We start from the raw sequence: 16707 nt of genomic DNA, 5'->3' as shown, positions 1-16707 counted from the left end.
TCCAGTCAACATTGTCAAAAGCTTTCTCTAAGTCTACAAATGCTAGAAACGTAGGTTTGCCTTTCCTTAATCTAGCTTTTAAGATAAGTCGTAGGGTCAGTATTGCCTCACGTGTCCCAACATTTCTACAGAATCCAAACTGATCTTACCTGAGGTCGGCTTCTACTTTTTCCTGTACATGGCAAAATAATAAGTGAAAGGAAAGGAATATTTATTTAGATAGGTAAACCTAAGCAATGTTACTCTTGTCTGCAGAGTTATCAACGTAATTTATTTAGAGATAGATCGCTTGGTGTGTGGGGACAGCCACAGCTGTTGAAATCAGTATTAATAATAAAAAACTGGAACAGTTGCCGTGAGAAAATTTATTGATCTCCCGCCGGTTCACACCTAGTTTTTTGCCTGCAAAGTCACATCCTCAGATGCCAAGCAACCTTTTTTAACCACATGGGCTCTACTCTTGACTACTTTTAATTATTCATAAATAACAAAGGAAAGACCATGGGCCTTTTCAGATGTGGAAGCTGGCCCTCAACAAAACATTGTCATTTACCCTCATGCTGTTTGTAATCTAAAATCTGAACAGTCAAAAACTTGACAGTGGACTACATGCGAGACGTAACTAAGAGCCCAATCAAACTATAAAAGTATCCCAGTGATAAATAATGGTTGCTTAAGGGAAGTTGAGAACTCATTTTAAAAATCCCCTATACTAATGGTGCGTACACAGGCAGTGGGGAGAGGATGTGCCCAGAGTGGCCTTGCCCAAAGCATACGTGTAGTGAAAACACGGGAGTAATGCACAGAAATACTGCGCTGTTGCGCATGCGTGGTAACAGCTGAGTTTTCTGTATACACTGTGCTTAGGGCTGTGCCATTCCTGGCACGGCCTCTCAATGCTGCTTGTGTACGCACCATTTATTATTGGGGGGGGGGGGGGGGTGTCGTGAATCACAGTAGAGCAGCGATTAGCAGTCCAACAACACTTTATTACATAGTCACAGAACATACAATATAACAAGTCAAAGATACATTGTCCTAAGAGTAAACAAACAGTCTCTCACTTGCGAGAAGTACATCACTCTGTGACATCCTCCCCACCCTGGTCGACCTCCAAAGGTATGGCCAGCTGCACAGGACGACTAATGATGTGACCTTCTGGTGTCCGGAGTATTATCGTCCTTACCCTGCCGTCTCTTCCTGGTAGTACCTTTTCTATCCTGGCCTTCTTCCACATATGTCGCGGACGAAGGTCCTCTTGGATCAGCACAGTGTCGCCAGGGCAAAAGGGGATGACTCGTCCCGATGGGCGTTTAACTTCATGGTAGTTCCGGAGCTCCAATAGGTATTCTTTAACCCAACGGTTCCAAAAACTGTCACGGAGTTGCTGTCTCAGTCGGAATTCCTTTGTTAAATTCGTGCTCGCTGAAGGCTCTGGTCCCGTCGGAATAGTCCTAAGTTTTTCTCCCGTCAGAAAATGGGATGGTGTGAGTGCATCACAATCATCTCCTGGTGTGATGGGCCTGGTGTTCAGTTGTTCCTCAGTGAGCTTTGCGAGTCCCAGTACCTTCCGTAGGCAACGCTTTATAGTGCCCACCATTCTTTCCCACCATCCTCCCCACCAAGCCGCACGGGCGACAATGAATTTCCAAGTAATACCGTGGTGGGCGAGGAACTGATAAGATTTTGTGGTGGTTAATGCCTTCCAAAGTTGGGCTAGTTCCATATTCATGGCGTGGAATGTTTTCGCGTTATCTGTATATATCGTGTGGGATAGTCCGCGTCTTCTGGCGATTCGCTGAAGTGCCGTAAGAAACTTGTCCGTTGACAAGTCTGTACAGAGTTCGAGGTGTACAGCTCGTGTGGTAGCACATGTGAAAAGAGTGATATATGACTTGTGCGTTTCCTTCCCCACTTTGATGAATAGTGGGCCAGCAAAGTCTATCCCGGGTTTCGGCACCAAATTCTTATGTCGTGAATCACAGTAGGGCAGCGATTAGCAGTCCAACGACACTTTATTACATAGTCACAGAACATACAATATAACAAGTCAAAGATACATTGTCCTAAGAGTAAACAAACAGTCTCTCACTTGCGAGAAGTACATCACTCTGTGACAGGGGGTTCTTTTATAATTTAATTGGATTCTTAGTACCAATTTTTGCTCTAGGTTACATCCCACAAGTTTTTGACCGTTGCATTTTTATGCTACGATCAGCATGATGGGGCCATCTGTGATTTTTATGAGGGGCAGTTTCCATGTCTAAAAAGGTCCATGGTCTTTCATTTGTTATTTACAACGTAACTAAAATTGTGTCATACAGATTCGCCTATGTTGGTTGACAAAAAGGTTTTTTCCCACCTTCTTTATTTAGATTGTTTGGCACCTGAAGGTGTGACTTTTTAGTTGCGAAAGAAGGCGTGAACCAATAGAAGATCAATAAATCTTCTCACGGCAGCTGTTGTGATTATTTCTTATTCAAATAGTTTATGTAGTTATTTTCCAGAGAGTTACAACCTCGAGTTGTGTATGGTGTCGTCGTTTCGGTCCTCCCATTCCACCCCCAATCTTGTAGCTGATGTATTTAAACCAACTATTTACAAATTAAAGTAAATGAGTTTCTACCCAAGTTGTACGGGCAGATATAACATGCTGTACGTTATTAGCTTTGTTCAGATGGATGTTCTGGTTGCGCAGTATTCACTGAAGTGATGTGTTTTCCCGACTGCACAGCTCGGTGCAACTTCACAATGATGTGCGGAAAGTTGCCGATGTTGCAGAGTGCCAGATGTCCTTGATGTACTGTTCGAAGTCATCTAGTGTTGTGAAATAAGCACGATACTTCAGACATCCCCACAAAGAGAAATCTACCAGTTCTAAACCTTGCAACTGTGCAGAGCATTCCTGATGACCACTGGATTCTAACCACCTTCTAGGAAGTCTGCATGTCATCACACACAGAATGGGCATGTGACCAACCTGCACCATCCACGTATGTCTCCTGTGTCTATATTGGCATTTTCAATACATTGTCAGTACATCTCACATGCCGGAGCACCTTTGAAATAAGGATTCCACACCACACGTTAATGGAACACCTCACTTTGTCTATTAATGTGGCATACCCACCTAGGATTTTCTATGTTGCAAAAATGTATATGACTGTCACTGCACCGTAACTTGTGGATATGGGTGTTAGGGTGGCTGGCTCAGCTTCGGTGTTTGCAGCAATGAACAGTCTGCCGTTGGCATGGTGTGTTTCTCGTACACTTGATGTGAAATAGAAAAAAACACACATTTATGAAACGTCTGTTTCATTCAGTGTTGTAATATACAGCAAAAATAATTTGAATAAATAAAAAAAAATCATTTTAACATGCATTATATTACTGCAAAGTCTTCTCACCTGTAACTGCTGAGGTGGAATGTGCAGCAGCGTGAAAGCTCCAGTACCTTGTTACACTACAATCTATATTCTCAATCATCACATTCAAGTCTAACATAAAATGTTTGCATTTCAAGAGCTCTTTTTGTTGGAGAAAGTTTTCATCATCTGCAGCGAACTATTTGTTAGAGCTTCTTTTCTTCTACCATTCTCTATAGTATCACCTCCCAGCTACAATAGTTGTATCAGTTTTTCTCCTACCACGTCTCAGCCATTTTTGATCTTACACTCGACATCGTGCTCCTTTCTACTAATATTTACCCTCTTTGTGTTTTCTGTCTTCACCCTTAATCTCTACTGTCTGCTGACTGAATTCAGTCATACATTGAAGCATAAATAATCTGCGAAAATTTGTTTTGCTGTCTCTCCCTCTTGCACTTTGTTTCACTGTGCAGTTTTCTGTCACTGCCTTTTTCGTTAGATGTCTTGAGTTTGATTTTCTAAATGAAATGGTTTGGTCCAGAACTGCTGATGCCTGATAAGCTATTTTCCAGTAGTTTTTTTGTCACTTATTGTCACAAATTTTGGTGTTTTCTTATTGAGCTATCTTGCGACCATACTTGTGACACTGGATAAATTTGACACATTTTATGGCACATCATTAGAAGCAGTAATTGCCACAACAGGCAGTATAGAGCTTGTGAACTATATAATTCAGTCTTAGTCCCATATGAAATTATTTGAACAGATAACTGATTCCCACTTTAAGCCACTGAGGACACTTCCTCTGCCCTGCTGCTATTTTAATATCTGATGACATCTGTATATCTGAAACCAGTTATGTGTTAACGAAAAAGTGGCAAGTATTGTAAATTCTACAGTTTATGTATATACTAGCCTCTTCTCTAAGGCTTTGCCCACATACACGTTCCACACCCTCTTCATTCTTGTGTCCACTTCATCCTCCCACCTATATATGCCTATCCCCTCCTCCCTATTCTTTCTATCTCCTCCACCCCCTCTTTGACCATATCTTTCTCCCTCTCCCTCTAACAGTATACTCCTCCCCCTTCTCTTTTTGCATCTCCATGTCCCCCTCTTCCTTTTCCACCAGCCCTCTACACCTCTGACCTGCCTCATGGATCTCGCCCTCCTCCCCCCTCTGTTCCATTTCCTCCTCCCTCACAATTGGTCTGTCCCCTCCTCTATCTCTCTCAGCTTGTCTCCAGCCATGCTCATTTGCCCGTGTAGCTTCTGCAGTACAGTTCAGTAAATCAGCCTGATTTTGGTGCCACAAAATGCCTCTACAGTTCAGGCTATGCATCATGGGATTGAAAAGCATTTATTTGCCCCTGACTTATAGGCTGTCATCCAAAGCAGGTTGATAAGCAGGGCAGTACTATAACACAACAACACACGAGTCATGTAGGTTATCCTACCTTTTGGTGCCTGGAAAACTGTTTCTTGTCCCTGAGTGTAAGACTGCCTTGCAAAACAGGATGATAATGCTCAGGTACAACATGCGTCTCGTGCAGGGCTGCCTATATGCCGCAGACTGGGAAAAACATGTTTTTGCCTGTACTTCTGCCCCTGTTGGAGCTAGAAAGTTATAAATCCTACCGTGCTGATACCTGTAAAGCCTGATGTTTCTGTGCTGTTTTTTGTTGAAATCTATGTAGGGTTTGGGAGGAGATCCTGGACATTCATACAAACACTATACATAACAAACAAATGTCACTGGTCTCCTTCAGAGGTGAGAGTGAGCCTGTTACCCAAGAAAACTTGTTTGCCTACTGTCACTTTCAGATTCTCAACATTTTCACTCGTGAACAGGGGAAATTAAGTCACTAAAAGTACCTCTGATGTGTAATTCGCCAGTTTATTGTTGGAACAAATTTTTATACGTCTTTAATTACACACTACTCCAGGTGCAGGAGAAGCACGTCCGTGAGGCGTACAGGTTGCTGAACAAGTCGATAATTAGAGTCGAACAGCCGGACATCTACCTCGCCGAGGATGATGAGGGACTCGGGAATGCGGACGAACCGATGGATCTGGACCGGGACAACCTCAGTGGTGTCGAAAGGATGGACGTCGGAGACGACGCACGTCCGCCTAGCCGGCAACGCCACCAGTCACCCCGTTCCCCAGGTGAGTATCTATTTTTCTTTGCATGGGGAACCCCCTAAGCTACAGCTAAGCCATTTATCGATAATATCCTTTCACGAAGCAGTTTGTCACGCCAGGTATCTGCGAGAGCTTTTGTGAAGTTCGGAAGGTAGGAGATGAGGTACTGGCTGAAGTAGAGCTTTGTGAGGGTGGGGTTATGAGTTATGCTCGGTCAGTAACAGCATTGCCTGCAAAAGGCTCTGGTTTGAGTACTGGTCTGGCACACAGCCTTAATCTGCCAGGAAATTTATATATTGCTTTGTTTATCAGAAGATATTGTTTGATGGTGCTGCCATCATAGCTGCTTGCAAGATTTTATAATTTCAGTTTCACTTAATAATCAATTCTTATGTAAGTAGTAAAAGACCTAATGTTTTAAGCAGTGAAAGTTACATATAGGTTGCACTTTTGAATTATTGTAATTTATACACAGTATATGTGCATAACGGGCATCAAAATACTCATCAGGTACTATTTATTACCTAATAAGAACACACTGTCAGCTTTCATGTCACCTGCTAGGAAAAAACATCAGCTGTAACTAAAGAATAAATCTATGCTCAGAAGTAAGGAACCATTCTTTTTTTCTTGTGTGATTCTGTCTGATACATCACACGTGACCCTCTGTGCATTTACACGGTTGAGTCACATTAATATGGCCACTATCTGTGTGTTTTATGTCAACATGCAATAACCCACTCACAGATGACGTGTGGCAGTACTAGAAGTGGAGGGGGGGGGGGGATGCAGCAAAGAGTGCAGTCACTATAGTAATGCAGAAATGAGCAATAAATCTGATGTCCAAAATGTCAACTGTGGAAGCATTTCCAAAGCAGCTAAGTTTGTGAACTGTTGGCATCCTGCCATTGTTAAAATATACTGTGCACGGCAAAATGGCACTATCCATAACTGGTGCCGAAGCAACAGTGGTGCAACATGGCCATAGACTGTGGGTGAAGGACAGCTCCTGAGATGTCTACGGATGAATAGACATGCTGCTGCTGAGCAAATGACTGCCCAGATGAAAGGTGCTGCTAACAGGGTCCCCCCAGTGACTGTTCAGTGGATACCCATACGCAGCAGTTGCTCGGTTCGTGCAACTGTGCTGACCGCTCTTCATCAGCGATGGAGACTGGAATTTGCATGCCAATACCGTAACTGCACATCCACTGAGTGGTGACAGGTGGTCTTTCGGATGAATCACGTTCTATGCACCATTAGATAGATGGCGATTGGCATATCCTACAACAAGGTCCAGGCTGGAGAAGGGAGCATTGTGGTACAGGGAATGTTTTCGTGGCATTCCCTGGGTGATTTCATCATTCTGGAAGGTACAATGCACATCTTGCAGTGGTCTGTGCTGCAAAAGGTGGTTACTCAGGCATTTGATAGTTGGTCACATTAGTGTGACTGGACCCTGTGTAAATTAAGACTGATATCGAAGCTGACGCCTTCCAAAACGATCGATCGCCGTGCTGGTAACATTGCCTCACAGGATTTACCTCTCTCTCATTTCGTACCACTTCAGATTTCTGTCTATCCCCCTGTCCTTGTTTTAGAAGAGTTGTTCCACTCTCATGAACAACCCTTCATATCTCCTACTTAGAACAGTTTACTGGTTCAGAATTAAAATGTAAACTCCGAATAACTTGTGTTTACCTTATTAAATTGTGTGCGCCATTTAATTTGTTGTATTTTTACTTTGTGTTTGCTTTTTTGTTCAGCTCTCGGGAGAGCCAGCGCCCCCAGGAGTCCGGCCCCCCCTTCGAGCCCCCAGAAGAAGAAACTGACGCTGTCGTTTGCCGAGTACAAGGCACTCTCCAACATGCTGATAATCCACATGAGGCAGGAGGAGGAAAAGAGCGAAGAGGAAGGTGAGTGAGGCCAGGCTGTTGGATGCCACACACAGTGTTTCCTTGGAGTGTGGGCACGAAACTTGCAATTCGTCTCCACCTCCACACAGTTTCAGCACGGCCGTATTTACACATGGGTGAGCTAGCTTGCATCCTAGATGCCTACATAAAAAAAATATTTTTAATGAAAATTTGCCTTCATTTCAGTACTTCGCTGTGGACCTCCATATAGTGGGCAATTATGGCAGAATATAATAACTTAGGAGTAATGGAAACAACTCGCCAAATATTGGAATTGAGTCATTGACAGTCACACATGAATGAGAAAACTTCTGGAAAAAACAATATTCTGGTTAAGGAGATGGTGATAGAGATATTATAAAGTTTTATTTTTTACACAGTCACTTTTAACAACACAGAGGTTACCAGTTCCAGCCCTCAGTGGCCATCTTCAAATGCTACCATAGTAAAAAATAAATAAAAAGCTTGTATCAAGACCTTAAATCAACTAAAGTATTTTCACTAGCCCCATTTGTGAGTTACATAAAGTGCTATTAAAGTATACATGGATCGTACCTATGAGTGGTGGTTGGTAGATAAAGATTCATGTGCTGTCAAAGTAAACATGATACCGAAAATCTGGGAGCTATGTAGATAGGAATACTTTTCGTTCCCTACTTTATCTACTTGTTATGCATGTCCTCTGAAAGACAGTCATTACTTGTGAAAACTGTAAAATTTAATGAATTTTACAGTAACATTCAGTCAGTTTTTATAAAAAATAAAATAGGATATAGGTTGTTAAAGCAGTAAAACCATATTTTAAATGGAGTAAGGGCCTTGCAGTGAAAGAATAAAACACAGGAACCTTTCTTGTGGTACATATTTCTGCTGGCTGATGGAGCTGCAGTTTGGGCTGCTAGTTGTTTACACCATTGTCCGTAAGTTCAGAAGATAAGACACGAACTGGATTATGAGGGCAGCTTTGTGACTCCCAGGTGCTTACGATAACTAGGCAGACGCAGATGCTCGATGTGGCCCGGACCGCACTGTGCAGCACTCAGTTGCAGAAAGCCCCCTTCATCAGCCGGAGACTGCACGCAGGACGTAGCTACTATCTCAACTGAACAGATCGTGAATATTAAAATTGCACCTGTAGCATCTTGTTACATACATGGCCATAAATCAGCTTATAGCTTCTCAGTTGCTGTGATCACAGCAACAAATTGGCCGTGAATATCGGTGGGTACAGCAGTATCTATTTCCAATAATGTGGTACACATACACGCACACACAAACACACATGTTTGGTTTCACAGGTTTTACTTCTGTAAACGTCAGACCACCTTGTAGAATTAGTTATGCCCAGTTCGTGGTCTCAATTATGTAGTTAAGTCTCACTTCCCAGTTATGCACATACTGCACCTTCTAATTATATGACAATATGCACTGTGCAGTATAACCTAACCAACCTACAACAGTCTTGCACATATGAACAATATGTTGGCACTTTATAATATTGAAGTTAATCGGCAATCATTGTTAATTGTCCTGCTTCACTGTTCTTCTTTTTTTATGGCCATACATCATTGCACCATTGCTGACATGGGTTCCACGCTCAAAATCTCAGTATCAACTGGCTTAAAAATGGCTTCAGGCCTGGTGCTTATATAGCTTTACAAAAATGGCTACTAAAGTTTCACATTGTTAAATATGTAATTTTGATGATTTACAGTTAGAATTTTACATCTAAGATTCATTGGACAGTGTGGAAAAAAACTGTTTTTGGTCTGAACTTTATATTACAATAAGAGTTTCTACTGAAATAAGCCTTCTTGATGACAAAACTGCAAAAACGGCTAAATAAGCGATACCATACATAAGTGTTAATTAGCTGGAAACTAATTAAGTGCCGATGTTCCTACCGTGGTTTTGAAATTAGCTACGTGAATAGTTTAAGGATTTCAATGGTTTATTTTCCTAACATTATCAGTAATAAAGTAATTACATCTGTTTGTGTCAACAATGTGACCAGAATAGGAAATAATCACTTTTAGTTATTTGAGTTGAGCTTTACCAAAACTAGTTACTTGAAATGGTTCGCATTATTTAGGAAATTCTTCTAATTAATGGAGTTTAACGAAGTTGGTCTTGGCCTTATACTCAGAATTACAGAAATGACAGCTTTATCTTGTGGCAAATCTCTCACTGACACTAATAATAATAATTAAGAAAGACAAAGGAAAAAAGGTCATTTAAGGAGATAATTAACAAAACAAAATGGGAATGAGACCCAGCTAGCCTTCCTACAGTCTGAGGACAGCGATTGTGGCCCAGAAGTGATTTAAACAAAGCTTGGATTGCATTTTGACGATTAATTTTGCAAGCTCGAGTACACGCACATGTGCATATGCCGCCCACTGGTCTGCCGGTACACGATGCCGCGACTGCAGTTTGACAGGAACACTGGGATGATGATGGGAGAAAAGAGTGTACACGATGCCGGGACTGCAGTTTGACAGGAACACTGGGATGATGATGGGAGAAAAGAGTGGGGGTGTGGGTGGAAGGATTGGGGAAGGTTTTCTAATGGCTCTGAGGAAGTCAGCAGGCGTATGGAACAGGAATGTGATACACCAGCACTGGAGCTGGTGCATTTGTGCCACAGATGGTGATTGTAATGGTGGTGGTGGTGGTGGTGGTGGTGGTGGTGGGTAAGAGGGTTGGGATGGAATTACAGAACAGAAGAAAGGGGAGACTTGGGTAAAGGGTGTAGATGCAGGGGGTAGCAGAATAGGGGTCAGGATGATTACAGAAGTGAAGGTTGTGTTGCAAGGGGAAGTCCCTTCTCCGCAGTTCAGAGAAGGTGGTGCTTGGAGGAAGGATGCAGATGGTGAAGCAGGCATCAAAATCGAACATGTTGTGCTCAGCAGCATATTCTGCCACTGCGTGGTTAACTTTGCTCTTGGCCACAGTTTGGCAATTTTCATTATTCATTCATTGGTGATACATTCAGGGCCAAGATACCCTATCCTCATTCCTCCACAGCATCCACTTTAATTAAATATAACTTTTGAAATATGTTTTTGGAAACATAAGAAATTTACTGCAAAGAGTAACTGAGGAGCTTCCATAGGAGGTATGTCAATGTTACTCACTCAATGTATGTCAATGTTACTCACTCTGATTTTCATTTTCAAGTGTTAAGTCATGTGCATATAACCACATAAATTATCTCAAAGTGTGATTATTATGTAACATAACTAAAAAATTACATAGCGAGTGACAGTTTCAGTTAATCACTATGTATATCTTTCAGAAAACGAGATGAAAGAAAGGAAGAAAAAATTATTAGGAGTGGAACAGAAAAAGTGGATAGTTCCAGCTTATATTGTTACAGATAGCATAATGAGTTCAGTTCTTTCCATTTCTCGTCAGTTCTTTAATCATAAATTATGTAGTAAAATTTCACACAGTTAAATGATAAACTTCAAATGCTGTGTTATAGGCTCTTAATTCAAAAATTGCCATAAAGTGCTATGTTTGGCAGGCTGCACGTCACAGGTTCGGCACACCTGCAGGTATACCTCAAAGTTATGTTTATTCATGACAGGGTCAGCTGGCAAACTGACAACGTAAACATATTATGACTGTTAGAATTTGACATTTAATAGGCATCTTATTTGTTCAAATTAATTTCACATTGTAGGTATAAGGTTAAAGTACATCATGTATTGGACATCACTTGGATAAATCAACAGGCAACGTCACAGTCAAATGTAGACGTGTCACACCCTAAGGAACATCAACATGATGTCATGGCTCTAGTCCTGTGCAGGATGGTCTGAGTGAAATTATGAAGTATAGTTTGTCTTACAAAAAAGGTGCAGTATAGCATAAAAATTAAGGAACCAGCAATGATAGTAAAAGTTTTATCAATGACCAAAGGAAAATTTGTAAAATGTTCTTGACGAAGATTGTGTGGTAAATTTTCCACATGACTGTGAACTAAAAGAATAAGAAAAGTGTTGTGAAAACATTTCGTCATTTGAGTGATCAAGAAAATATATACAACAAATAACATCAAAGAATATTTAGAAGGCAATACTTTATCCTCTGTGTCTTTTTTCTTTCAACTGCTAAGTAGCACCAAAAATGGAAATAGAGCTTTCATTTTCACTGTTTAAAAAAAGTATGTTTAATGAAGATTGTGTAACCTATTTTGCGTACTTATTTACGCAGTGAAGGCTTTTTTCTTCGTGCAGGTGTTGTAAAATGTGAATCATTTTTCACTTTCATATATTTAGCATCTTTCCACAAGAACACTTACAGGAAAAATATAGAGGTCTTTCGCATGTGTCATGAAAACAGAGCAACCAATAAAGGTCTAGAAGACACAGAACTCAATACTGTAACACAAGTGAATAGTCGCCATTGTCAATATGACAATCAGAATTATCTTCCCGAGAATATTTGGCAATGACGCTTCATTTTGTTGGTGGTCTGTGTGAATGGCTTCCTTTGAAATTTGCTGTGGAATGTTCGGACATTATGTTCCATGACATCTAGTGTGAATCGGCCTTTATTAATGTGTAGTAAATTAGTGGGTATGTTGTTTAAGCAAGTAATTCGTGACATATGACACTTGTTTTTGCAGGTGGAAGTACAGAGGGCATCAGGAGGAGTGTGATAGTGGCGTGGTACCTGGAGCAGATTGCTGAGGAGATCCAGACGGAAGAGGAACTCCTCGAGAGGAAGGCGCTAGTTGAGAAGGTTCTGGACCGGCTGGTGCACCACGTAAGTAGAGCGCCGGAGTAACTGAATGAACCGTTTGATTCCACATCACCACCTCACAACTAATGTGTTACCTTTCAGGATCCCTAGACTTCGGGCTGCGCTACAGATTAGTCTGTTGCCACATCCAAGATTTTTATCAACATTCGTTGACTTTGACAGTTCGTCCAAACTGTCACCCTCCAATCTAACCTAGACCTCAAGCGAGGATATAGATCAGTCTGTCATGCAACCGACAGTACAAAAGAAATATTGTCATTGTTCCATTCTCTTTCTGTTTGCACATGGGTGGGCATGATGTGCCACACCATTATTACATTTCGGGACAAAGCTGACATCTGACACTGGTAGTTTTAGTTGACCCACTGGTCCATCTAAGCAATACCTTATATCTCTGACCGAGCGAGGTGGCTCAGTGGTTAGCACATTGGACTCGCATTCGTGAGGACAGTGGTTTGATACGGTGTCTGGCCATCGTGATTTAGGTTTTCTGTGATTTCCCTAAATCGCTACAGTCAAATGCAGGATGGTTCCTTTGAAAGGGCACTGCCGACTTCCTTCGCTGTCCTTCCGTAATCCAATGAGACCGATGACCTCGCTGTTCGATCTCTTCCCCCAATCAACCCAACCCCCCCCTCCCCTAATGAAACAATGAATTAGATTTCTGTTGCAAGATAGTATTCCATGTGATACAAGGGATGGGTCTCGTGTTGTCATATTGTAATACCCTGAAGGGATGGACATTGGTTTCTGGTGTTCAAAGGTGATGCAGGAGGTGACGTGACTGGAAAACTGAGAATTCTCAGGGGGATTGAATTTATTGGAAAGGTCACGTATTTTAGAAAGATTCGGGAAGAGTCTGAGAGAGACTAGTGGGAGTTGAACTTTTTGGTGGTGAAAACAAATGTACAGTCTTTTTGTTTCAAAGGTCTCTGAGATTCTGCTTTGGAAACAGTCAGTTGAGGAGCCATGTAAAGAAAGGTGAAGTAGTTCACTGAATTGTGGTAATGTTGTTTGTCGCTCAGTTGCTTTATTGTAGACAGGTGATCATCTTCTGGAAGCAAGTAATTCGCCGCTGTTGAAATGTTGTTTGTTGCTCAGTTGCTCGCTGACCTTCTAAATCTTCACTATTGATTGTGGGTCTCGGGGGTCCAAGTCTGTGTTTCATTGCACAGTCAAGAGTGGGATGGAATGTAATATGACCAAGAGAATTTGTTACCTAGCTGCAGAATCTTTGTCCACACAAAATTAAATATGGCTTTTTCAGGTTCATGAAAAATATACGGGGTGGAGCAGAGGAAATGCATGTTCTTTGCTATTGAATGACTGGGACACAGTTTGATAAAAATAATAAAAACAAGCATTAAGTGATAGATTTTTTAATGCAGTTTTGAAATATACATACTTTAATTAGGGTCGAAAAATAGTGTCTTTGATATGACGTCGTTCTTGCTGGATACAAATTTGGATCCTCTCTCAAAAGTTCAGCTTGACTCTCTCCAACATTTCATTCGCCACAGCTTCAGTTTCCTGACGAATGGAATACTTCAGGCCATCGACTGTGCTAGGCTTGTTCATGTAGACTTTTGATTTTAAATATCCCCACAAAACGAAGTCGCATATCAACAAATCGGGTGAGCGAGGGAGCCAGTAAACATCACCATATCTCGAAATAAGATGTCCTGGAAACATTTGTCAAACCACTTCCATGGATGCTCTCGCCGTGTGAGCTGTTGCACCGTCCTGCTGAAACCATATTTCTCTCATGTTCGCTTGACACCTTTCAAGTTCTGGATGAAGAAAGTTGTTTAACATTTTAATGTAGCACGCTGATGTCACAGTAACTGGAGTTCCTTTCTCTGCAGAAAAGTGGGGTCCAACATCCCCATCTTTGAAACGCAGCACCACACTGTTACTTTTAAACTGTGGAGAGGTCTTTGACGTAATTCGTGTGGGTTCTCTGGTGCCCAATACCGACAATTTTGAACATTGACACAACTGTCTACATGAAAATGTGCTTCATCACTCATGAAGACTGTAGCATCTACATCTTATGTAAAAATTTCGTCCATTACGCGACAAAACTCTGTACGCTGCCCAAAATCCTCTTCACTAAGCTGCTGGACGATAATTATCTTGTACAGGTGAAACTTAAGATCATCATGTAAGATGCAGTAAAGCGATGGACGTGACATACCCAGCACTAGAGCCTGTCGTCTAGCCGATCGTTTCGGACTAGCAAGTCTACATTTTCCGGAGTATGAATTGAACGGGGAAGACCAGGTGATTTCTTTTTCATCACAGATCCAGTCCTACTAAACACTGCAACCCATCGGAGTAAAATATTTCGATCAGGCACTGCACCTCGACGCGCAAGTCTAAAATTTTGATGGAAAAGACGTTGCACTGAATTTTGACGGAAAAGACATTGCACTGTGACTACAGAATCATTGCTCCTAAAGTACTGCTTGACAACAAACACATGATGCTCTACGCTCCATAGTGACTGAAACTGCATTGTCTGGGCAGTCTGCCAACATTCATTCAAGGTCAATACCCCCTCTTGTCGCTGGATACTAGCGGTTCAGAAAACGTGCGTTTCCTCTGCTCCACCCTGTAAATACAGATCCTTATTTGAACACACCGGTTTTGTAGATTGGCAATTAATATTTAGGCTTCAATTCTTTTTACTAAATTGAATATGAAGCAGTGCTTTCATGTATTTCTCACAGTGTCATGCTTCAAGTTAACAATGATCAGCATCAAAAGAGTTGGCTTTGGAACACCGTGCTTTGTTGCTTTAAAAGTGTGGTGACTTTTCCGCTTCGGTATACTTGGCTGGATGCAAATAGCTTTTGAGAGCCAGAATTGTTTGACCACATGTGACGACTAAAAGAAGTGAACTTGCAATGAGATTGCGGATCTCAGATTTTCAGCATATTGTGTGAAGAGATAAGCAAATTCAAATTTTGATCTATATATATCCTACAATATAATTTGAATATAATACAGGGAAACATTCCACGTGGGAAAAATATATCTAAAACCACAGATGATGTGACGTACCGAACGAAAGTGCTGGCAGGTCGAAAGACACACAAACAAACACAAACATACACACGAAATTCAAGCTTTTGCAACAAACTGTTGCCTCATCAGGAAAGAGGGAAGGAGAGGGAAAGATGAAAGGATGTGGGTTTTAAGGGAGAGGGTAAGGAGTCATTCCAATCCCGGGAGCGGAAAGACTTACCTTAGGGGGAAAAAAGGACGGGTATACACTCGCGCGCGCGCGCGCACATATATCCATCCACACATATCTTTGAATGGATGTGTGTGTGTGTGTGTGTGTGTGTGTGTGTGTGTGTGTGTGTGTGTGCGCGCGCGCGCAAGTGTATACCCGTCCTTTTTTCCCCCTAAGGTAAGTCTTTCCGCTCCCGGGATTGGAATGACTCCTTACCCTCTCCCTTAAAACCCACATCCTTTCATCTTTCCCTCTCCTTCCCTCTTTCCTGATGAGGCAACAGTTTGTTGCAAAAGCTTGAATTTCGTGTGTATCTTTGTGTTTGTTTGTGTGTCTTTTGACCTGCCAGCGCTTTCGTTTGGTAAGTCACATCATCTTTGTTTTTTTTTACAATATCATTTGCTAATTATGTGATTAGGATATAGAAAACTTGGCCAGTGTACACAGTCCAGTCACTTTAATGTGCCACCACGTAGGTCCGACATCTACGTACAATCACCACCCAGAGATAGCAGGTTGGAGCACTAGCAGTGGAGGGTATATAAAGTGTCTAGGTGGGACGTGGAAAAACAGTGTATTCCTTGTTGTAATGTGGAAACGGAGTGATATATTTGACATCCAAAAGGACACGATCACTGGGGTTTCAGACTGAGGATGGAAGCATTTCTGAAACAGCCAGGTTTGTAAGCAGTTTGCATCTGGCTGTGGTCAAAATATACTGTGCATAACAAAATGGACGTGTCCAAAGCCAGTGCCAACGCAACTGTGGTGTGCAGCAGGCCACGGATGTTACGTGTGTGGGTGAATAGGCGTGCAACTTATGAGCAATTGACTACCCAGATGGAGCAAAGGGCTGCCAGCAGTGTCTACCTCAAGGACCAGTCAGTAAGCATTGCTTTGTATGGGCTGTGCAGCAGGTGCCCGGTTCTTGCACCCGTGCCGAATACTGTTCATCAGCGACAAAGGCTGCAGTTTGGACACCAGTACTGCAACCGGACATCGGTCGAGTGGCGACAGGCGGCCTTCTCAGATGAATCGAGTTTTATGCTTCATCAGACGGGAAGCAAACAACCTGCAACAATTGTGGGAAGGGTCTAGGCCAGAGGAGGGAGCATTACGGTCAGCGAAATGTTTTCGTGGCATTCACTGTGTGATCTCGTCTTTCTGAAAGGGTATCGGGTGAGCACAAGTATGTACAGTGAAAACCCTATATAATGTTTTTCAAGGGCCGCAGGTTCTGAACACTGTATAGAGGAAAACACTG

At 42.0% G+C, this 16707-nt stretch overlaps 1 protein-coding gene across 1 annotated transcript in view; it reads left to right on the top strand.

Annotated features, from left to right (window-relative positions):
- Positions 1 to 16707, top strand: part of LOC126428252 (DNA replication licensing factor Mcm6) — a 77391-nt gene that overhangs the window by 55391 nt on the left and 5293 nt on the right. The window contains exons 12-14 of the mRNA XM_050090166.1: positions 5315 to 5537; positions 7280 to 7429; positions 12066 to 12205. Of these exons, the coding sequence (XP_049946123.1) occupies positions 5315 to 5537; positions 7280 to 7429; positions 12066 to 12205 (513 nt within the window). The remainder of the gene's footprint in view (positions 1 to 5314; positions 5538 to 7279; positions 7430 to 12065; positions 12206 to 16707) is intronic.

This window comes from Schistocerca serialis, chromosome 12 (assembly GCF_023864345.2).
Source record: "Schistocerca serialis cubense isolate TAMUIC-IGC-003099 chromosome 12, iqSchSeri2.2, whole genome shotgun sequence".
Classification (NCBI taxonomy): domain Eukaryota; kingdom Metazoa; phylum Arthropoda; class Insecta; order Orthoptera; family Acrididae; genus Schistocerca; species Schistocerca serialis.
Note: the sequence above shows the minus strand (reverse complement) of the source record. Positions and strands in the feature narration are given on the sequence as shown.